This window comes from Anastrepha ludens, chromosome 2, assembly GCF_028408465.1.
Source record: "Anastrepha ludens isolate Willacy chromosome 2, idAnaLude1.1, whole genome shotgun sequence".
In the NCBI taxonomy this organism is placed as follows: domain Eukaryota; kingdom Metazoa; phylum Arthropoda; class Insecta; order Diptera; family Tephritidae; genus Anastrepha; species Anastrepha ludens.
Genome location: NC_071498.1, coordinates 67,311,578 through 67,336,964, shown reverse-complemented (window position 1 = coordinate 67,336,964; position 25,387 = coordinate 67,311,578). Strand labels below are relative to the sequence as shown.

Sequence of the window (25,387 nt, the reverse complement as noted above, 5' to 3'; positions counted from 1 at the left end):
TTTATGGAAGGTTAGGTTAGGTATTGCTGGCTGATCTGTAAAAATATCTCCCTTAGACCTCTAGGGCTCATTGTGTTTCCAGTGCTACGTATTTGAAGTCGAACTATTCATTTTATGTAACTCTTAACGTATGTCTTCGCGAGTTTTAACAAGCCCTTCTGCTTTCTGTCAGCAATATTCTTCAAGGATGGAAAATATGTTGATTCTAGCACATTTGTAGGTGTTCCAAAGTATCCCTAGCATTCGCTTCGTTGCAGTGTTACACGCAAAGCTTTGGCTGCGTAATGTGGGGTGAGACCGTGACACGTCAGTACTCCAACCAATATTTTGTAGTCTTTTCTAGAGTGTGATGAAATAAATAAACTAAAAATAAAGTTTGTAGTTTTCGTATTCCAGGTCCTTAGCATAATTTTGGCAGATTTGTACGAGATTGAGTGTTCCCATATTGATTACGTATCCAGAGATAGTTCCTCATTTAGTTCCGTTTTCAGAAAGGAGTATATTTATGACGTACTTAATCTCGGCAAGCGAACACCTGCCTTAGTGAGCTCATCGGTTCTCTCATTTCCTTCTATCTTTTTTTGTCCTGCTATCCAGTAAATAGTTACCCGCCCATTTCTGCCGAGTTCATTTATTTTGGATCTGCATTGTTGAACGCATTCCGAGTTAGTCCTAGGAGCCATACTTGCTTTAGTAGCCGCGTGGCTATCAATGGAAATGTTTGTTCGAGTATCAAGACTGGCTAATTCCGGAGCCAATTTAACTGCTTTTGTTGTGGCATAGATTTCAGCTTGAAATATAGGTACTACGAAGCAAATAGAGAAGCAAATATAAACAAAAAAACGTTAATTGAGAGCGGTGAAAGAATTGTGTTTGCCATATCTTCGATTTTATTATAATTCTTATGTATCACGCCTTCGAACCGCAGCTGATTTTATAATAAGCCTTTCCTAATACTTATCATCAAAAAACTTGGCCACATAAGTAGTTTTTCTGAAGCGATTTTATTTATTTAATACTAAGCCAAAAATGTACATTTGTAGTTATTATCACAATTAATACATACATTAAAATTCGATATAATTTTGTTATTTCTTCAATTAACAACTGCTACTTATCCTTAAGTAAATGATACTAATCATGTTTTTAATAAATGATATATGTTTTATTAATTATTCACAATAAGAAATGCACACTGATACGATTATTTATTTACTTGTTAAAGGATTTTCTAATGCAAAGTGCTTCAAAATTTTGCAAATTATTTATCCAAGAAATAGTTGTGAAATAAAATAAAGTCAAGTGAATTGTATTATTAAAACTTCAGATACGCTATTTAAATATTTCATATCGAACTCTTCGTTTAATAGCTAATGCGTTTTAAATAACCTTAATCTGTATATTATTTTTAATTCTAACATATTTTTTTATAAGTACACACTCGTTTTAAGTAACATTTATTTGAATAAAATTTTCTACTTACGTGTATTAACATTACAACAATTGTCTATTATTCGTTTTCATTTATACATACCTATTCCTGTTTTATATTAAATTTTGAGTAAGTTATAGATTTTTTTAGTTTTTAATTCCATAGATTAGTGTTAAAAGCATAAAGCACATTTCACATCTCATGCACAATTGAGCATACATACATACATATATATGTGTATATGTGAACATGTACAAGCATGTTTGCCATAGCAGCCTGTGTGTGATTAGAGATATTCATAAAATATGATCCAGTAAATACCGTTAAGACTGGCGAATAGCGCGGGAAAGAGCACCCTTGATGTGCGATCAATGTAAATGGCTCTCTTCAGGCGTTCTTGCTGTGGCGTAAGTTTTGGTTTGGGTAGCTCGGGTTCTGGCGGCGGTGGCGGTGGTGGTGGTGCAATGGTTGGTGTTAGTATGATGCGTGATTCTTGTCGTGGAATCCAAGGGCCATCGGCGTCTAGAGGAGGGCGTACGACACGACGTGTGTGCACTACCTGCAGGTAGGAAAGGAGAGAAGGGCAAGCAAATAAACTTTAAATTTAGAATTAATTTGAACCAATAACTTAATTAGGTTACAAGATCAATTTTATGTGATGGGTGTAACAAATTTTCCTAGCCTATCTCTCTTTTTGGTAGAACAGATTTCAGATTGCTTCAATTCCTAATAGTTTATATGTACATATGTATGTATATTAGTTTGGAGAAAAGGAAATCTCTTAATTGCTCGGTAGATGGCTATATATCAAACAATCCAAAGTAAATGCTCGTTGTCAAGGAGACATAATACACTAAAAAATTCTTTTACTGTTTTTTGTTTTTTCCATTCAGAAAGTGAGTTACAGGGTGTTAACAATGAAAATGGAAAGAGAAAATTAGAGACATTTGTCAGGTTTTCTTTGATTAGGGCGAAACTGCAAGCCAGACCGCTGAAATTGTGAATGGTGTTTATGGTGCCGATACTGTAAGAGCTAAGTAACAGCCTGCAATTTAGGTTTCGATTCCGTTCAGGTATTTTTGATGTTAAAGAAAATGTCGATAATGTTGATAAAATTAGCAGTCGTGGCATCGCCCTGGAGCTGAAGGTCGACCATAAACAATTTAAACCATTTGGGCAAAATAAAAATAATGAATTCTTTTTCCCAAACTAATATTTGTTTTTTTGCTTGAAATTCATTACTTGTTGGCAGCAAAAATTATAATTAATCGTTAGGTATTAATCGGCGGTATTCACGCACGGCCCGGACGTTGGATGAATGGTATGTGACGAGCTCCAATGAGTCCAGGCTACCGAATCAATGCAATGTATTTCTAGTGAAGGCAGCTGCTTTTAAAAAATCAATTTATTGACTGCTATTGGGGTGTATTCCAATAGCCAAACGGCAATTAGGGCCTTAGACTCGCTTATGGTGCACTCGAAACTAGTTGGGGAAGGTCAGATTTTCTTTTCGACCTCATCCGAATACTTTAAAATTAAGCTTTATGGCTAACTGGCAGAATAGCTGCTAGGCTGATGACTGACTGACCAGCTACCTATCAGCGGACCAGTGAGGTAGTTTGGAGTTCCCTTGACTACCTATGGAATTCGCGCCAACTCAGCGAGCGCTGGGAAAGTGCACAAATTTGCACTTTTGGTCATGCGTTAATTGAAGGTGTTCGAGGGAGTTTATAAGGTTAAAAAAAAAACAGCTGTCGAATATTGTGTATGCCTTAACTGGAAATTATTGTCTGTTAGTCATCCATGCGTTGAATATTGGCATTACTTCGAGTTTCTTTAATTTTAGGAATCTTGGCTATTACTGTCTTGTTACGCCTGTGGAAATATCAGTTTTATAGTAGATATCACCCGCCTGTTGAACTCATCACAATTGGCGCATTAAACTTGGCCAAAATCGCGTAAACGGTTACCGCACCAATCAATGCGCTACTCCCCCCCGACCCATCAAATATACCACATTAGCTCCGATATTAGTGAAAGATACCATATTTTTGCGGCCGTCGTAGTCGAATGGGTAAGTGAGTGACTACCATGCGGAAGTGCACAGGTTCGAAACCTCGGGCATGAAAGAGCAATGATAGAAAAAGTTTATTTTATGGAAGTCGCAGACAATGGCAAACCTCCGAGTGTACTTCTTCATAAAAAACCATATGCCGTTCGAGGGCGTGGTAAAACCACAGATCACTCCATTTGTGGAAAACATCAAGACGCACCCCTCAAATAGGAGGAGGAGTTCAGCCAAACACCCAACAATTGGTGCAAGCTCAAATTATAGCATCTGATAATAAGTAGTAGTTACTAATCATCCAATTTAACAGCGAAGCTATTTTAACAAATTTGACTCGAAAAAACTATGAATATAAAAAATAGCTCCTGTTCGATATGGACTCACCCTTTTATTTTTGGTCATCTCATCGAATATCTTTTCAATTTTCTCAATCTTTTCGTCTGGCACCACTTTGGCTGGTGTGGTTGCTGGCGCGGGTATTGGTGCGGTTGTAGGTGGCTTTTCTGGTTCTTTTTTCGCACCTTCCGGCACCGGCTTCGGCGGATAAGCTATGGGTTTCGGTATTGGCGTGTCACTTAATACAATATTTATTAAGCAATATTCCATTAAAGCCATGAAAACAAACACCGTGCAAACGGACATGAATGCGTCGACCGCCTTTAGATAGGAAACTGGCGGCAGAGATGATTGTGACTTCGCATGTTGCGTGGACAATGTCAGTAGCGAAGTGACGCCGAGTGTAACACGCGCTGGCGCTGCCTCCGGTTTGATCCAAAATGAGACCCAAGACATTATGACAATCATACAAGTCGGTATGTATGTATTGAAAACATAGTATACTAAACGGCGTTTGAGCGTGAAAACTACTTCGAGGCAGGTGAAATTGCCGGTCGAGTAGACTTGAGTGCAATCTGGAAATATTTGTTAAATTTAAATAACATTATTGTATTGAAGTATTTTGATGGTGATGGTAAATATGATGCTCACCCGCAGTTTCGTTACGTATCAGTGCCACCTGCGGTAGTTCAATATTTTCATCAACCACTAACGGGGTCGTTGGATCCCACTGAAAGATCATATCATCTGTGGTGTGTGATACTATTTGAAAATCGAGTGATGAGTAAATGATTTATGTAATGAAATTTATTTTATTAATGTATGCATATTTTTCTTTTCTTTTCAGCAACTTACAACTCTCCATCTGCATCTTGCATTCTTGCGTGTCATGCGGATAAATGGCAAAATTCATGGTGCACGACAATTTCAATGTCAATTTCACCATATAAAGTATGGTTTTATCCTTGTACAACCACATATAATGATTAGGAATTGTCATTGTTTGGAAAGTAACTGATTTGGCATTCTTGAAGAAAGAGTCGGGGCGCCACATATTCTTCAACCAATCTACCTCGAGCAATCTATACTCCTGTGTCATATTCTCTGGAAGTCGTAATCGGTGATCTTTCCATGTTTGCGCGAAAAAAACGTCCGCGACATATGTCATTGAGTTCTCGTCGATCGAATCGAGACCCATTACAGTGACGTGAAAGTAAACTATTGTTGGTTGTCCGTCCTTTTTGGGTGGACGCATTTTGTCATAGCGTTTTATATCCTCGGGTAATATATCTGTTATCGCTAAACTTTGCCTGGTTGGCGAGAGAAAAATTAATGTAGGTAAGTTGAAACATTTAAGCAGAGGGCAATCATAGTAGAAACTTACTGGTATTCGCCCGTTGTGAATTTCTCTAAACATATTGAAAATATTACCAACAGGAAGATTTGGTATTCCATTACTGTAAGAAAGGAAAACAGTCGATTTAAGTATGAGCAATTAAAAAAATGTATATGAAAATAACAAAATAGTGTGAAGAGACATAAAATTCATTCTTGGGTTACTAGTAGACCTTGGGGGCTCGAGATTGAAATGTCAGTAAAAACAAAAAAAAAATCGATGTTTTTTTCGATGCAGCGAATTAAAATATCGAAATTGTTTTTATTTACCTTTACATACATTCTGTCAAAAAAGTACCGGGAATTGTTCAAAAAAACGAAAGATAATTGCTTAATCATCAAAATTTATCCATTCCATTCCATTCCATTCGAAGCAATACACATATGTATACCAACCATTAGTTCAATCATCAAACCACCTTTGAAACGCATTTGAAGAGATCTTCTTCAGCTCCTACCGTGGAGTGGCAATTTGGGAAAGAGAAATGTCACAGGAGGCTAAATCCGGTGAATACGGTAGTTTTTCGATGATATTTGTTGAGTTTTTGGTTAAAAAAGTTTTCACAATATGAGCCTTGTGAGGTCGCGCGTTATAATGGGGTAAGATCCATAAGTTTTCTTTCCACAAATTGGGCCGTTTCCTACTCACATTCTCTCTCAAACGTGGCATAAATTCTAAATAATATTCTTTACTAGCTTTAACCCGCGGCCCCGCTCGCGTAGGAGTAGTTTTAAGGGATTCAGGATATGTAGGTATATAAAAGAATTACAAACAATAATTTCATAGAAAATAATTTTTTATTAATAACCATAATATTATTTACAATACCCGGCATCCGTTGCTATGCCTCGTTGAATAAAATCAAAACAACCAATCAAAAAAATACCAAACAAAATTATTTTTATTAATTTTCTTTCTCAAACTGTTTTTGAACTTTGCATTTGGGTCATAGTTGAATCGCTTATGCGGATTATGAAGTCTAGAGTGTCCTATAAATAGTGGGAAATAGGAAAAACTAAGATTTTTTAGATTAAATTTAAGCAAATATGCGATTATCAGTGGCGAATGAGAGTGGTGGCCGGGCCTGGGGGCTGTGGGAAGGGGGTTCCATCAGAAAAACATGCCTATAACCTTCATTGGGTGAAAATATGAATGTATACAAATTTTTACGTCATTTGGTGTTGTCGTTTCGTAGTGATGCGCGGACAACGTACAGACATTCACCTTTATATATATTCTTTATTTAGCGTAGAACCATTTGGAACGAATTCAGAGTGCGCAACACCATGATAATCAAAGAAAACGAGTAGCATAACTTTCACTTTTGACTGACTTTGACGTGTTTTTTTTTCGGTTTCGGCTCATGTGAATAGCGGCATTCAGCCGCTAGTTGACTGGTTTGCATATCAAACTCATATACCCATCATCCGTTATGATGCGCTGGAGAAACGTTGGGTCCGAATTCACTTGCTCAAGCATGTCTTCAGCCAACTTCTTCCGATGAATTTTTTTAAAGAAATTCCACTCTCTTGGAACGGGTCGAGCAGCCACGCGTCATGCCCAATTGATGGTGTAAAATGTTGCGAATTGATTGTTGAGACACGCTAAGGTAATGAGCTACCTCTCTTAAACTTAAGGGGTAACACCACTGTACACGCGTAAAATAAACACGATTTTTAAAGAATTTTTTTGTATAGAAGGAAAGGGAAAACAATCACTCTGATTTGGGAAGTTATTACTTATATACTAAAATACAAAACTACAAAGTTTGATCGAAAAATTTTACAAAATGGCGGCATTGGAGACATTTGAGTAATGTGGTTTCTCTTGAAGGAGCTCCGCGGCACGCAGCACAGAGGGTTCAAATTTTAATCTGGAACAAAGAAACATTTTTTTTTTAATCTAGATAAGAATAGCTAGAGAAACACGTAGGGGATTTAAAAAATATTTATTTTTGTGGAATTAGCAAGCGTTTGAAGGAAAAAACTCTATTTTGGACGAAAAAAGCGGCACTTAAATAATTATAACAATCGTTTAACTTAATCTATCGAAAATCCCCTACGCTCTTCTCTTAAGAAGGTTATTATACAGACGTAGTGAAAAACCTGATTAAAAATATTTAAAATTGTTTGAGTTATGCTGCGTGCCAATTTCAGAAAACGTGTTTTGAGAAAAACGCGTTTAAAATTTGGAAATTTGGAGAAGTCGTTAGGTAGCAGTCACTAACGCTTGGTTAAAAGTTTAAAATATTTATGAAATAAACTTCGGTAACGTATAAAACTTTTTGTTCTGTATTTTAAAAGGTTCAAAGAATTTTTTTAGCTTATAAAAAAAATCAATTTTTTGAAATTTCTACAGTGGTGTTACCCCTTAAATGATAGTTTTCCAGCAGCATTTCCTTGACTTTGTCGACGTTTTAATCCGTTGAAGACGTTGATGGGCGACCAGATCAGGGCAAATCTTCCACGACTTCTCGGCCCTCTGCAAAAATCGTATACCACTCGTAGACCCGTGTTTTTGATAAAGCACACTCGCCATAGGCTTTCTGCAATATTTTAAATGATTCGGCACACGAAATCCCATTCAAAACACAAAATTTAAGACAAACTCTTTGGCAAATGCCAAAAACAAGCTAATTAACTGGTCACGCTCAAACTCCGCGGCACTATAGAGGACAGTTGTACAAACATTTCAGTAAAAAAAAAATGTAGACATATCTATAACGCACGCTTTTTAAATGAAGAATTCCCGATATTCTTTGGCAAAATGTATGTTATTATAGTATACCAAAACTCAAATGCTACAAAAGTGTATACCCAAAACTTGTCCAAAAATTCTGACCAAAATTTTTGAAGCTTGAATTTATTTTAAATAATATTTATTTATTTACTTTTTTATGTAGTACAAAGTAAGTCTTTACTTTAACTTACAATATATAAATTTTCACATGATAAAATTTTAACCACAATTAAATTAAACGTAAATTACATTAAAATTGTAATATAGGGTTTTCCAATAACAGGTATTATTCGGTGCTATCGAGAGATGATTAACGATTTTTCATGACCGGAATCGGATGGTATTGTACTGAACAACGTTTATTTTCAACAAGACGGCGCTACGTGCCACACAAGCAACGAAACCATTGATCTTTTACGGGAAATGATTTAGTCGCATTTAAGTATAAATAATTTTTTTCTAGCACAAACAGAGATAGCAGACAGATCATAGTTCATTTTGAAACATAAATCCTCTGCGAGACCAATGAGGCTAGAGAAGTACGAGTACAATTATATGTCATCTACACACGCGTGAATATTCACACACTGACACACAGAAAAAGCATCACTAATAAAGGGATTAAATAAAGCGAACGGAAGGCGGATCCATGTCTAACACCGACGATTGATTTACTTGATTTGATGTTTTGCGTTCTATCCTCGAGATAGCTGGCTATAAGCTTCACCGAACAAGTTTTGAAACCAGGAGAGTATTTTAGCTTCATATAAAGCAGATTATGGTCCACTAAATGAAACGCCTTAGAGAAATCGAATAAGCAATTAAGTGTTAAGTCGCCATTGTTAAAATTAATTATCTAGGTTAGGTAAGATTAATTATCTTTGGGCTTGCCTACCGATTAGGCAATGCCTCGTTATAACTGAAATCAGTGTGTTAAGACTGTGCTTATCTCTTCTTAGTAGAAGTTCCGTGCGTTTAGCACTGAGAGTCGGCCAAAGTTGTCGGGTGATTTTGCAAGTGGCTCCATTACGCCATCTTTAATTCGCTACTCGTACAATTTCTTCGCGGTTAAGTAGTTTACATGTTTGTAAGGGTATCTCTATGTCATTGTCTATATACTCATCAGTTAATTTGGTACCGATTTTCGCTAGTTCCCCGGTTCTGCAGTTCCCTTCAATGTCACAATGGCTAGGGACCCATGTTATCATTAAATGAAGTGACTCAGCCATCTCGTTAAGAGACAAGCTTGGAGGTTGTCGACTGTTTTGTGAGGAATTTTATCGCCACCTGGCTATCAGTGAAAATGTAGATATCATCTCCAGGTATCGCATCACACAGTACCAGTGTCACGGCTTTCATTATTGTTTCAGTTCAGCCTGAAAGACACTACAGTAGTCGGGATGCCGAAAACTGAAGGAGATCCCCAAATGCTCGGAATACACACCTCCGCCCACCCTGCCCTCGAGCTTTGAGCCATCTGTGTATACATGGATGGATTTGCCCTGGCTTACCTCGTCCCGTTCCCACTCTTCCCTCGAGGGTAAGAGGGTCGTGAACTTTGTAATGACAAGTACAGGCGGGACTTTACAGTCCACCTGACCGGGAAGCCCCAACGTGCCATTCATAATTATACCTACATGATACAACAACGCGTTAAAGTTATTAAGGAGGAAATAATCGTCCGAATGGGTCGACAATTCAAAGGTTGGTTCAAAACTGGTTCTGTTGAGGATAGAAAAAGTACGTCCTGACAGACCAAAAAACGGGACGCTCTGTTGCCAATATTGCTGCTGTCGCGCAAAGTGTTGCTGAACAACCTTCAACATCGATATCTCGACGTTCTCAACAATTAGGCATTCATGAATCGAATGGTTGGCGGATTTTACCTGTAGACCTGGTGCTCATGGTGGACATTTAAATGATGTCATTTTTCACATACAATTGTTAAGAGTCCTATTTTGAATAAAAATAGTGAAACCTGAAAAATCTAAATTTTGCATGCTTTTTTAATACAATATCTAGGCGTATCTTTTGAAAGACCCTTTATTATCTTCTTTCAAAAAAGTTGAACACTTTCTCTTCCACTGCTCTGCTCTCGCTAGAACGCGGCCTTGTTGTCTAATATTATATTTCATCGTTTGTTAAAGACGCGAAGTGGATTCAGCTCATTGGTAGTGGGGGCCCTTCTAAACAATTTCGGAGAGTGGCAACCACCGTAGCCCAACTTATCTTAACGTAATCTAACTAGAAACTCAATAAGAGGGAAGGCAACATTTCGGAAAAGCTGTCTGTCTGCTTAAAGCAACTGTTAATTGGTTAAATGAAAATCCATTGGAAATTTAGGAAGGTCTCAAACAGCCATTTACAAAATTGTACCACAAAGCTTATGAATATTGTACTATAACAGCCAGTCCAGTAACTTCCGAGTGACTTTTTTCGAAAGCTTCACAAGTTTTAATCAGCAGCGCTTAAGACAAATTTAGCTCATGATAAAAGATATCCAAAAATAAATTCAAATTTTGTGGAAATATTTAAAACATGTATTGGGCGGTCATCGTAGTCGAATGGGTTGGCACGTGACTACCATTCAGAATTCAGAGAGAACGTAGGTTCGAATCCCGGTGAAACACCAAAAAGAAGATAGAGTTTTTTCTAATAGCAGTCGCCCCTCGGCAGACAATAGCAAACCTCCGAGTGTATTTTTGCTATGAAAAAGCTTCTCATAAAAAATATCTACCGTTCGGAGTCGGTTTGAAACTGTAGGTCCCTCCATTTGTGGAACAACAGCAAGACGCACGCCAGAAATAGGAGGAGGAGCCCGGCGAAACGTCCAAAAACGGTGTACATTCCAATTAAATACATATATTGAGCCTTCGATTATGTTTTATTTTCCTGTGGTATAGATACAAACACAACATATTTCGTTGATTTTTTATCATATCATTTTTTCTGTTAACGAATGCTCGAAATTAATTAAAGGGTTCAACATTTCAGTTGGGTATCCTAAAACAAATTTTTGTGCATTTTAAGTACCTATTTAATTGTTTTCGTTTTTTCTCTATACAGGATATACATACTAATGAACTTAATCAACTGAATTTTCAATACATTTTTGTTACAAAATCTTGTTTATTTTAGAATATATAGTGAAAAGAAAAAATCGTGCCGTATCCCCCGGGCCTATCCTATACTTTCAGGAGTATACAAAGGAAACAACAATAGCATCCAATTCCTCTGACTAAGTTCATAACCTCCGCTTAAACTGTACTCGAGTGAATATATAATCAAAGTTAGCCTTCAAATATTTATAATGTCACAAGCTCTAAGATACTTTGAGCCAAGTTCAGACTAATTTGTAAATAATATTTATGCAAAATAAAATGTATGTTGTTAAAAAATCTCACAACACTTAACTTTTTCATCGAAACGAAATTTGAATATCACAAATTCATTTGGCCTTCGACTAAGGTGTTACTGGCATTTTATTATTTGTGTTTTCGCACTGTCAAGGTGAAGTGTAAAATTAATAGGGGAAAAAAAAACAAATCAAAACCGTAGCCTTAAAGTATATCGGGCCAATACAACAATACTTAAACCGGCGCCAATAATTTCACAATCCCATCAACCAGTGTCACTGGCAATGACAATCGAAATGGCAACGGAAACAACAATATCCTCCAAGCCGGAAGAATACGCGAACAATACGGAATTACCTTGGCTGCTGAGTCGTTCAATGGATTGTTCTTTCATATTTCTAGAAATAGCATCAAAAGCAACGACGCTGCACACGCATACTTAGGTGCATATACAGGGTGATTCTAGGGTACTTAGCCTTTTTGAGTTATTTTGACAATGATGGCTTTTTCTGCAACAAATTTTGACCAAACGTAATAATAAATTTTAAAAAATATAGTAAACTTATTTATGTTAGTAAACTAAATTGCGGTATCTGGGAATTGAAAAACTTGTACATGATTGCCGAGAAGACAATGCATCCGCAGAGTGGGGCTGGCTTGTGCTGCTGGAAGCTCCATTCCGATTATTGGTTTGGGATATAAATTTAAGATTACCTATTGAAATTGTGATTGCCAGACCGGAGCAATTCGTGAAATGGAACCGAAAATTGTCCACAAATGTGTTAATTGAAAAGCAAACAAAAAATATTTTTATTAAAAAAAAAAAATAATAAAAAAAATAGTAAAATTAATATTTTATTTACTTAATAAAAAAATAGCAAAATTATATTTAATAAAATGAAAATATACCTCTATTTGAACCACCCGGTACAGATTGCATTCCTCCTATAAATGCATAAGCATGAAATATATGAAATATTATTGACAATAAGAAAGAATACGCAAAAAAAAAAAGGAAAATAGCATCACAAGTCAACCGCGCGTGTTTCCTCTATCGCTTCAGGCTGGTAGGCTGCAAGGTTTGAGGTTTGCACTAGACCTTCTTGCGCAGATGCGGCGGTCACAATAGCGACTTAATTCACAATTAAAACCACTCGACTGAAGTGGCCGCCACAAGTGCCTGTGTGCGCTTTTATGGCATATTGCCACATATTAGACGAGCGAATGAGGGGAACGAGGGGTGGCATCGTAGCATCGTTGTCTCGGAGGTCGGCTTGAGTATGTGTTGGGGTCGTTGTCTAACGTCAACGATGCTAGCAACACCGATTAGGTATTTAAGAAAAAAAAACGCAAAAACAATTGAAGGGAGAATCGACATTCAAAAACATAAACGAAAGGCAAGGGCATCGCAAACGAAAAATTATTGGAAAAGTAAGTTCGTAAGCGAACCGTAGGCGTATGCGTAACATTTAAGTGATTTATATCATACAAGCATGTACGTATGCATATGTATGTGAATGCACATACATATTGGCATTAAAATCAGTACGAAGGGGCGTATACAGAGCAAGTTACCTGAATAATGCATAGCGCCATAAAAAGTTCAGCTACGATCACTAAAATTTGTGTAAGAATTTTGTAGTGCATTTAAGGTGAAAATTCTTTACTTATTTTTTATTGTTATTTAAAACTAAAAGAATGCGTATATCGATTTAATCGATAAATAGATTCATGTATTTAGTTTCTCAGTTCAAATTTATTTTAAGTTTTATTTTTTTTTAATGTATTAAAAAACGCATGACATACATATTATATATTGGTTTAGGGAAAAGGAAATCCATTAATCATGGCTGAACTGATCGATATCTCGGCTAAATGATGAATGGTGAGCATGGGACCGATAATGCCAACAGCCAAACAGTCAATTACGTGCAATCTTGGTTTCGTCGATTCCGTTCATAAATGTTGATGGTATCGAAAATGTCGATAAAATCACAGAAATAATCGAGGTTGACCATTTGCGCAAAATAAAAAAAAATACCAGTCTAACGGTTAGACGCTATAGAAGTGAAACCTTCCGTAAAACAAACAGAGAGAATGAGACAAAAGCAGCATTAGGAGCGGGATAATTATAGGTTCATTATAATATTGCTATAAAGTTCATATTTTATTTTCTTCATTTTATTATTATTCATCCTCAATGTTTTCAATTTCAACAAAAGATATGAGTGGCTTATGATAGCTAAAATATGATACAAATGCTTTGGTTTCGATGTTGTCAACATATCTTTGAAATACCGCTTCAATTGTTGTTTTTGATCGTGTTGTCGATTCAGTGCGATTGTTACACATTTTTAAATTGAATGTTGTATTGAGAAAGTCAATTAAAGGAACCGCTGTGACCAATGCAAAATTTACGTTAAAATCGCCACTTAAAATCATTGGAACTTTATCGTAATCTTTTCTAAGTATCCGCGATACTTCTGGTGTATACTTTATTAAATTTTCGTGAATGAATTCCGTGATGCTATTTATTGATTGATTCGGTGAAATATAAATTGCCACAATTAAAACTGTTTTTCCATTGCTCAATCTGGTTTCGCATGCACATATTTCTCCCACTTTAGAGAGCTGAACAGACAGTGATTCTAGTTGCTGTGCATTCAGATCTATCTATGGAGTTACAATACGAGCACCGCCATTTTGATTGTGGTATATTGCAATACCGCCTGCAATTGCGGTAAATATTTAAAAATGAAAATATTTACGAATATAAAAATACGGACGCAATACAGCACACACGGTTGCTATTATGAGCGTCGTAACGCGTATATTACACAGACGTACTAACATACACACAAACATTCGTAGGACGCTTGGTCTAAGCAAGTATTAGGTAGTATAGTATTAGTATACATAATGCCTTCTCGCTCACCGTGGCTCCATAATACACAGGCGCGCACACATACACACATACTAGCATACATACAAACATACATACGTATGACGCTTGAACTAAGCACCAAAGCAAGTAATAGGCAGTGTAGTATACATACTACAATACTCACTATACTAGCTCAGCAGTACGCAGCCACACACATATACGTATATCAACATATAACGTTTCGTAGTGTCGCTTTTTCGTTTCATCGAGTCTCAAATCACTCCTAACGATTCTAAAGAAGTTTTCACTTCAATAATGAATTTCTTTTTCCCCAAACTTACATTTAAGGTGAGATTATTTGGGATGAGATTATTATAAACAGGGTCTTTCAAAAGACGCATCAAGATTTTGTTAAAAAAAAAAAAAAATTTAATTTAGATTTTTTCAGGTTTCACTATTTTTATTCAAAATAGGACTCTTAACAATTATATGTGAAAAATGACATCATTTAAATGTCCACCATGAGCACCAGGTCTACAGGTAAAATTCGCCAAACAGTCGTTTCATGAATGCCTAATTGTTGAGAACGCTGAGATGTTGAAGGTTGTTCAGCAACACTTTGCGCCACAGCAGCAATATTCTCAACAGAACGTCCTATTTTTGGTCTACCAGTCCTTTTTCTATCCTCGACATAACCTGTTTCTTGCAATTTGAGTTGTTGACCCATTCGGATGATTACTTCTACAAAAAAAATCACGAATTTTGCGATATGTTGTTTTAAAGATCGACCATTTTCATAATAAGTGTCAATAGTTTTAACGCGTTGTTCTATCGTGTAAAATTGTGCATCTGCCACTTAACAAATGTCAATGAGGACATAAAAAGAAGTACCGTTTAGAAACTATTTGCTTCTGACATCTAGGCGCCACTTTGGCAAAACCCTTTAGATGAATTAAAAAAAAAAAGTCTTTGAGTACAGATTTAAAGTGGCATAAGTCTAGATCTAAATAAAGTGCGAAAAAGCTCAAGTCCAATAAATCTCTATTGACAATAATGCAAAGAAAAACTAACTAACTAACTAACTAATCGAAATCGATTTATGTATATAAATCAAATTTCTCTTCACAAACGTCCAAATAATGATACCCCAATGATATCAATGATTTAGTAAAACAAAAAAATAAATAAGTTTTTTTATAGTGACCCTGGAATACTCCAAAAATAAAAAAAAAAACAAAAAATGATGGATTTTCGATATCTACAATAGTAAGTAAGTAATAGAGATTATTGGGTGAACAGTCAATGTCCGCTTGATTTAAGGCTGAAATCCGCTCCAGCCGCACCTAACATAGTAAACCGACGCTAAGCTTTAGAATGTTTTTCCACGAAGTTCTGATATTTAATTTCTCTTCTCCCACCCATATCTGAGAAACATTCGCTACCCGCGCCCTTTAGAGGTTACAGCTTTCCCCCGAAGTCTTCCCAAGGAATGAGAGTATATTAGTAAAAGCACCCAAAATATACACAGGCAGTGGGTACACCTCGAGAATCTTGAAAAGGTCGATGACATGGTCAGTGGATGGTCAGTGACAGATTAGTTAATCTGGAAACAAATCTTAATCAGTTAGTACAGAATAGTCATAGCAGAGCAGCAGGCCTAGAAGTAAATGCCAGAAAAACGAAAGTAATGTGCAGTGGCTACTGCTCCACGCCATCACCAACTCTTTTTAGGCCATGAAAGCATACAGAGCTTTATATATTTGGGAAGTGTTATGTCAGCCAAAAGCGGTGCTGCCGAAGACGTAGATAAAAGGAATAACAAAGCAAACTCCGTTTTTGGCATGCTGGGGAACGTCTACATCGGCGAGCCAGATCTCATGCAAAACAAAGCAGCGTATCTTTGTGTCCAATGTTAAATCAGTGCCATTTTATGGATGCGAAACATGGAAATGCTCCTCTCGCATCTTCGATTCGATTTATTAACAAATGTTTGCGGAGAACATTTGTTATAAAATGGCTGGAAAAAGTAAGGAAGGAAGATGTATGGCGCCATAGCCAACAACGAACTGTAACGATCTAGGTTGGTAGGCGTAAGTGGCGTTGGCACAATCCCGTGAACGATATTGTAAGGCAGGCGCTAAGATGGAATCTCCAGGGTTATAGACGAATTGGCGCTCGAGCAAACACTTGGTGCAGAACCATCAATAGTTAACTTGTCGCCGCAAATTACATCTGGAATGACATTTGCCGTGCAGCCTTACCTAAGTGAGCTGCTCCACGAGGAGATCCGGACAACAGTAAGTACGAAGTAACCTGAATTTATTTTTACGAACGTTATCTAACAAAATTAGCAATCAAAATTGTTTGGTTACGCAGCCATCGCGAACAGCGAAAGAAGCGCAAGCAGCGCAGTCAACGTTTGAACTCAGCGGCACCGCTCTCACCTGCATGCATGCATGTTGCTTACATGCATATTGTAACTTGCTCTGCGAGGCAAGGAGAAACAAAAACACAATTTAATGTACATCTATATGTAACATTTATTGTTATTGTACTTTACTTAAATGATTACACAAAGTTTATATTTGAAATTTAATTTCTTCCTCAATATATTAATTGTGCTTTGAGTTTTATTTTTATTTCTTAAGAATATTAATTGATTGCCTATGCATCAGCATTGTAGCATTAAATGATCTAGTCAGCCTCTGCATCAGAATTATGCCAGTTAATGAATTAGTTCATAATGGAGGAAAACAAAGAAAATTGTTGACTCAAATACCATTTACTTGTACATTTGTCTGGTGCACATTTCGCGCATCTTTATTGTTTGAAGAATTCCTATTTATAGGAATAGAAAAATATTTGTTTTGCATAAACCTCTAATTGTTCATTTTGCAACTGGTATAATTCTCGTACTAGTAAGTCTTTGCCGATCAAATACCAATTCCTGGACTGGATTGTTTTTGGTGTAGGTTGTCTTTTCACTGCAAGGCTAATACGAATCCAAATCCAAATCCAAATACAAATATAAATGAGGTATTAAAGAAACTTAAAATTAATAAGATTACATCGGCAATATGTTTCACATAAAGCCTCGTGAGTGCCAAGGCACATACGGCTTTCATCGTACAGCTCGCTAAAAGAACTATATTTATTTTTAATTTTCTTTATTTTTATTTTATAAAAAATATAGTTAAAAAATCATATAAATCAAAGTTTCAAAATTTAATTTCAAGTTCATAAAAATTCAATAATTTTTCACCAAAATTTTTAAAATTTTTTCAGAATTTTTAGAAAAAATTTGAGTATGCAGTTTTATAGCTTCTTAAATTTTAGTGTAAGTTTGATGTTGCTGGAAAATCCTTTTGCATTTTTGTTAATTTTTTTTTTTGCGTTGCTGCGCATCTTCTCCATATAAAAAATGCTCAGAGAAAAAAATTATAGAGAGTTTGTAGTAACTTCAAGCTTGCACTTTATTATCCTAAAATTTAATTATTCTTATAATTTTTTTTAAACTCTGATTAAACAATTTGAAATTTTGATGAATATTTTTCAAGTTCTTATAAAATTTGTACAAAGTTTGAAACTTTAATTTAGATGCTAAGTGGTTGTAGAATGAACTATAATACAATATATTATTATAAAAAATTTATGAAAATTAAAAAAAGTAGCCAAACTTGGTCAAAGTGTTGTGGTAGTATAGTTTTTCCGCGGGCTTTATTTTGCTTTCGGTCTAAGTTAGGTTGGGCCTTAAAATGGACAAAAGCCACTTCCAACTTCGTTATTACGCTAGTTTTCCAAGTGGTCAAAAGCGATATTAAAATAATAAATAAATACGATTTGATTAAATTTGACTTTTAGAAAGGAAATGCTCTTAAAAAACTTGATTAAAACAAATTAAAATGGCCGTGATGAAATTTCAGCTAAATCAGCCGACCAATTAAAAAATATGAATTTCTATTTCAAAAGTAAATTCTCACACTTCATTGACAAACTTTCAAGCGATGAAACTTTTCAAATCGTAAACTTATTTTAAAAAAGAAAAATAATAATCTAAATAAAATCAACGTAAACTATGGGAGGCAGGCCTTAGACAGCCCCCCAACCACATCAGTAGTTGAGTCCTGTAAATCGAGGCTGAACTATGTCGGTAGACATAATAGCGTGATGCTAATATGGGTCCTGGGACACGTGGGTTTCGTGGTAACGAGATATCTGACTCCTTAGCTAGGGCGGGCTCTGAGGCCAACTTCTTTGCCCAGATCCCGTTCTGCCACTCCCTTCTGCAGCCATCAAAGTCACGGTTAGCAAATGGGCTACTACAACCCACGGGCGAGCTTGGCAGGCTGAGAGAGGGTGCAGATGGACTAAACTGATGTAACCTGTCACAAATCTTTCTGTCATTAAGCAGAGGGCACTGCAGACATCTGGTTGGACTGATCACGAGCCGTGTGGCGAAGCACATGAAGAGGAGGATGAGACGACGGACCACTTCCTGTGCGTCTGCCCCGCCTTCGCTCAAATCAGGCTTAAGCTCTTTAGCACTGATGTGTTAAGAAGCGACCACCTTGGGTCGGGTAGACTTAAAGAAAATTAAAAGGGAATCCGAGTGCAGTACAATGGATTTAATTGTGTCTGAGTGCTGTACTTGCTAGTTGTCGCGACAAAAAAAAAATGGGTGGCATCCGCTTCATGTTTATCTTTTGGTAGATCATTGCCTAAAATCTCACTAATCAGGAATTCAAAAATAATGCAATCGAAAAGCCGGGAAAGCTTTTTACTTCCTTTTTGCCTCTTTGATTGTGCAACGAATACCTCGAGCTATTATTAGTAAAAAGCAAAGTTGTAGTAAAAAGCAAAGGTGCATATGTTGTTATTATCAAAAGGCAGGCAAAAACAGACAATAACCACATTTTTTTTATTTAAGGGTCGTCTTGAAAAATCCATAAAAGCTAAGAATATGAAATTCGAATAATTATTATCGTTATATAAATATCTTAACTCAATCAAAATATTTGTCTCAAATATTCTATGACCAGTGCATGGCGATCAAAAGTTGCATCCCGGGCATTCACGAAGTTTTGTATTAAAGATGGCTCACGATTTTCATAAAATCATTTACTTTACATAAAAAATTATACGTTAATATTTGATCTGAATTTTCTACCGAAAAAGTGTGTTTTTTATATAAACGAATAGCTCAAATCGCTCTCAACCACCTTCCTACACATACCTATGAGTTTATTTATTTATTTATATCAATAGTACAGAGTAAAACTAAGGTCTGTTAATAGCCCTGTAGGGAGGTGACTTATTAAATGTCACATTAAGTTTATGGCAGGATGTAGAGTTAAGTTTGCTGTATACCACCTCAGAGTAGGTAATAAGAGGCATAATTAGCTGGAGAACTAATTTGCGCCTCGTTTTCTCTGGCGTGGATGTTGCAGAGACTCTCAGCTTACGCAATGTAGCATAAATATTTCCCACAGCCGTATTTATATGGTCAGTAAAGGTAAGTTTTGTGTTAAGAATAAACCCCAAATTTTTTTACCGTATCCGCAAAGGTAATGGTGTCTATCCACAATTTAAGGATATTGTCAACATACACCTCACTATTACATATAGGTAAGACATATGACTTTGACGCGTTCAAATATAAATAGTTATCATTAGCCCAAACAGAAATAGCAGACAAATCACTGTTTATTTGAAAACATAAATATTCAACGAGATCAATACGACTGGACAAGTACAATTGTATTTCACCAGCATACGCATGGACATTCGTATACTGACAAACGGTAAAAATATCATTGACAAAAAGATTAAATAGAAGTGGATCAAGGATAGACCCTTGCGGGTACATATCTAGGCTGAGATGTTAATTTTCTCGTCTTAACCTTCTGCGTTCTGCCATCAAGGTAGCTGACCATGAGCTTCACAGCACTGTCTTTGAAGCCGAAATAGTGTTTAAGCCTCAAACATAACAATTTGTGATCCATTGAGTCAAATGCTTTAGAAAAATTAAGTAAACAAAGTAGAGTCAAGTCTCCGTTGTGAATTCTAATACCGTCCAGTATTTTAACCACTGCTGTCGAGCAACTGTGACTTGGTTTGAAGCCAGGTTGTAATGAAGAGAGTTGACGTTTGTCCTGTACAAATGATGAAATTTGCGTGGCCATCAAGCTGTATTTTTGAGATCACGTTCATATCGTGAAGAAATGCTCACAAGTCAAACAAACTTTATATATGCAAAACGCATTTTTTGTTAAGGCAAATGAATTAAGAAAGAAATCTGACTTTTTTGTACAATATAATTATAAAAGTTTCCAGTACACGTTCACACTTTTATGTACATATGAATGTTTAAGGGAAACAGTAAAAAAATTATAATTTATAGAGTTGGGTGCTCCGATTGTCAGTATACAAACATAGATAGACATTCTAAGCCTATTGGCGCATAATCATAGTCCCGCGATAACCCCCGTTTAGTTAAACTAAGAATTATATTTAGAGCTGGGTGTTTTTTTGGACTGCCATATTCAATTTAGTACTTTGTTTTAGTAAGAACCAGTTTTAACATAAATCTATTACGTTGGAATACCATCTGACAAATGTATGTATGATCATCTGTTTAGATGTAAATATTTTACTTTGCCTGGTAACTTCTAAAATTAAAAATGGCATAAGTATAAAAAATAAGTAAATATAAAAGAAAGCGAAAAAGAAAATGATCTGGGAATCGTTAAAAAAAGAAGGATGCTTAGGATGCAGTTCATAGAAATACGTCGACTTCTGCATACCAGCGAGATGTACTAAAAATGAAATAGCAATGGAAACGGATGAAACTACGTACACAAAAAGGCAATTGCGGTACAAATTGACATATAGGTACAAAAATTGAAAACCGTCTATGGCAACAGGAATTCTTGATGAGAGATTTCCATTCCGGACAAAAGTGACTTTCAAGTCTGTTCTTATCGGGACTGTAAGACCTTTATTATTTTGCGGCGCTTCAATGCTTAATATTCCTATAAAAAAACGGTGGCTTTGTGGAGTCTGTACCGCAACTAAAACGCATTTTTGGATTACATTTCTCCTTATACGATTTAGAATATCACTTATTATATACAAATCTGTTTCACTATCTTGGAAATGCAAATTTTTTGTTTTTTTTTTTGTTTCGGAAATTAGGTGCATCCTAAACTTTTCAATTTAATTTGCTTGAAACCAATTTTAGTACCATATGGTGCTGGGTTTAAGGGGTTACATACGTCCAGAATTTTCAAAAAATCGATTTTTTTTCCAAATTATTATTCTTTCTGTGGAAGTCGATTCTAAAATTCTGCATGTAACTGCCCGACTTTGATACGCACAGGTAGCTGTCCTTCGTTTGAGACAACTGGCCGTTAAATTTCTAAAGTATGTATAGGGACGTCTATGAAACATTATGAGAGTATGTGTGAGGTCGATATGCAAAGGCTTATGAAACCAAAGGTGAGTTGTTTTTGATCATTCGAGGCCAACAGATGTTTAAATGTGCGCGACCTCGAGCGAAATGCACTCGTTTTTCTCGAAACTACTATTTCTGGCGCGGTCTGCATTATAACCCATACAGTTTTTAATATTTTTTGATGCGGTTTTTTCTTTTTTTGAATATGCGAAGGTGTTTTCTCTATAGTCTGTCGAGCCGGATTTTTGATATTTTTATTAAAAAAAATTTTAAACATAATTAAAGTGTGACATTTATGACGTAAACCGCATACTTTGTTTAAATGCCGTAAATTGCTAAATTTTTCGAAATTCCAAAATCCGGCTCGACAACCATTACTACGACTTTCATTTACAAGATTTTTTTCACCTTTTACACATCCATGCAGACCGCGGAGCAACTTTTTTTCATGGTACTTTGGGTCACGAGATTTTTTATATACTAATTTTTGTAAAGAAAAATTAAAATACTTTTTTTTAGAAAGTTCAAGTACTAATAAACAATGCATAAAGGTTTGTTTACATTTATTTCTATTGTTACCCCTTTTAAAAACAGTTTTTCTTTTAGCGAATTTTTGGCGCTGCTGGACGTATGTAACCCCTTAAATTTAAACCTGGTTCTATGCTAAAAATCTGGTAATAATCCCACTACATATGATTAAAATAGCTGTAGTTTTTCCTGCGCCTCAGCTTAACAAATTTAGACTCTGCTTTATTTTGCCTATTCTAATACGTCATTCGGTTTTATCTCGAAATAAGTGAAAATATTGCCCAATAAGCGCAGTCAGAGCATTTCATACAAAGGTTGGTCATAAACAGCAAAAAGTGATCCAGCAGCTTCAAATTTGGTATGTAAGTTTCACTGATTGGGATTAGTAAAAGATGTTAATATGAACAAAATCCTAATAAAAAAAGAGTATTCGTACTTACAATATTTTATATAATCTGAACCTTTGTGCCTTATCGTACCCTGTAGGCAGTTATGGAACTCACTTGTACGCAATTCTTTAATATTATTTAGTTCGGGGAAAGAAAAAACCATTATTTTCTCGGTAGATGGCTGTAGTGAGATCGGGTAAAGTATCGAAAAAACAATTTAAAGTTGACATTTCACACTAAAAAATTCTTTTGCTGCTTTTTGTTTGTTCCATTCAGTTGTGAATTACAGGGTGTTACAAGGGAAATCAACAAAGAAAAAAATCGGTACATTTTACAGTTTTTTTTTTATAAAGGTGAAAATGCAAGTTTGGCCGCTGAAATTGTGAATGGTTTTTATGGTGCCGATACTGTAACAGCTAATTACGTGCAATTTTGGTTTCGTCTTTTCCGAAATTTCTAGACAAACTCATTGTGCAAGTTTCAAGTGCCTGAAAATTCTGGTTGACTTTTACAAGGTGGCGCAAAATTAATGACCCCAGAAAAAATTAATAAAAGAATAAATAATTGACGCGTACACTTGTGTTAGGTGTTTGGCCGATCTCCTCCTTCTATTTTGGGGCGAGTATCTTAATGTTGTTCCACAAATGGGGGGACCTACAGCTTGAACCGACTCCGAGCGGCAAATGGTTTTTTATGAGAAGCTTTTTCTTGGCAGAAATACACTTGGAGGTTTGCCATTGTCTGTAGATGAGCGATTTCCATTAGAAAAAACTTTTTCTAGCATTTTTTGCTGTTTCATGCACGGAGGAAGGTTTATAATTTTTGCAAATGGCTTCGTACGTCAATCATATTCGAACTAGACAGCTGCAGCATACAAATAGCCTAGCAATGGAGCGCATAAAGGTCAATATAAAGATTTTCATTACTCGAAATCCTTTATTTTATTTAGTAAAAGAAAGTTATTCAAAAAAGAAATATACGGAAGAAAACGCTCAACGAGAAAAAAATGAAATGAAAATCCAAGTGACCCAGAAGTTATTACAAATTTAGATTACAAAGTTGAAAATATTGATGATACAATTTTGGTATAAAATTTAGTGGGGTATAAGACTGCATATCTAGAAATTTTCTGAAGATTCTGACAAAAAGTTGAAAGTTTTGATGACCGTTTTTGAATAAAAAAATTATTATAAATACCAAAAAAGAAAAAAATAGTTGAAACTTGCTAATTCTTCACACTCACTTATTTTGCGAGTACGTGTACACACATACAGAGCTACTGAAAAATTTCTTCGACTTACCGAACTCAATATTTTATTAATATAATATTATGATTACAATTTGTGAAGATTTCTGCCAATTTTCAAATACACTTCCACATGAAATTGTTTTATTTCCTCATAATTTCTTTATTTATTCTTAGAATCTCCTGGAAACGCCTTCAAATTTTCACAGCCGTGCTTACGTAACACATTACACGAACTCTACAGCTTTAAAATAATTAAATTGCATTTTCGCATGTCTTTTACACATTTTGACTTTTCACATAATTATTAGATTTTTTGAAAGCAACTTTCTTTTTAATTGATTTAGTATTAATCATTGCATGCCTGTTTTTTTTTAAGAAAATTCATTTTTAGTAGTTCCTGGTTTGCTTTGAACTATCTTTCACTTCTTTAATTTGTACGTCTAAATTCGTTGAACATCCGCCGCTGACTGTCGGTTATAACGTTGAGATTTGAATTTAAACATAGCAAATGGAGGCGCAACGTCATTGCATCAGAGCTCAAGCATTCGAGCGCTCACAGATGAGTTGAAAGTAGCTGGTAGATACTCATTGGCAACTGCATGCGTTGGTGTGGTGTGGTGTGGTGGTGGTGGTGGTCGGCAATTGACTGATGAGACACTAAAGCTGGAGTAGTTGTTGATTGTTGGTGTTGTTGTCATTCAACATTGATGAGATGGAAAATTCTTTTAATCTCTAAAATTTCCTTACACTTTCTTTCCGCTGTTTTGTGGGTGTGTGTGCGTATGTGTGCTGGCTGTTTAAGCGTTGCCGAAAGCGAAAGTCAGGCGCTCAGTAGCGAATTTACTTATAAAATGTATTTGCGTGCTTTGACGAGAAAGGATTCGGCGCAGTAGAATAACTAGACTGCAGATTGCGATGGCCAATGCATGAGAATATTATTTTAGTTGGACGCATATTTTTTGGCAAGCAAAAACAAAACAAAAATAAAAAATATTTGCAATAGCTATTTAGGATCACATTTAGATGGGTGTAAATTAAAAAGTAAAAATTAAAACAAAAAATTGGCAACAACGTGTTCGATTTGCGAAATGCTTCAATGGGCAGCTATTTATAATTTCCTATTAATTATTTTAAAATGTATCTATATACGCACATATGTATATGGTATGTATGCGTGAGTGTATGTCTATGTCTGTATGTACTCAGCTATGCGCACTTATGTATGCTACATGTGATTTGCTGCTGCGTTGCATCCACTTAACATAAATTCCTTGAGTACTTTGACATTGCCTAATCCTGTCGTCATTATTCTGTATAGTACCACTTAAGCAGGCTGCTGCTGCCATACTAATGCTTTGTTGTTATTGCTGCTACTACTGCTAACTACTGCTGTAACTGCAGCTATTCTTACAGTAGTTCTTTTGCCTAGATTTGTTGTTGTTCTTGTTTGACGCTTTCAATGTTAAAAATGATTCGCTTCGGCATAAATTATCGATTGATCCTTAAAGTGATTGTTGAGCGCTTAAGCGTTTTTATTGTAAATGCACACTCATACAC

At 35.8% G+C, this 25,387-nt stretch overlaps 1 protein-coding gene across 1 annotated transcript; it reads right to left on the bottom strand.

Moving 5' to 3' along the window:
• Positions 1 to 1,090: 1,090 nt before the first annotated feature.
• LOC128871704 (glycine receptor subunit alpha-4) lies at positions 1,091 to 24,284 on the bottom strand. Its single transcript, XM_054113679.1, has 6 exons — positions 23,883 to 24,284; positions 5,221 to 5,293; positions 4,692 to 5,146; positions 4,488 to 4,598; positions 3,885 to 4,411; positions 1,091 to 1,991 (listed from the first exon to the last, which is right to left on the bottom strand). Exons 2-6 carry the CDS (start codon positions 5,289 to 5,291, stop codon positions 1,719 to 1,721), a joined length of 1,437 nt encoding a protein of 478 aa, XP_053969654.1. The 5' UTR covers positions 5,292 to 5,293; positions 23,883 to 24,284; the 3' UTR covers positions 1,091 to 1,718.
• Positions 24,285 to 25,387: the final 1,103 nt, after the last annotated feature.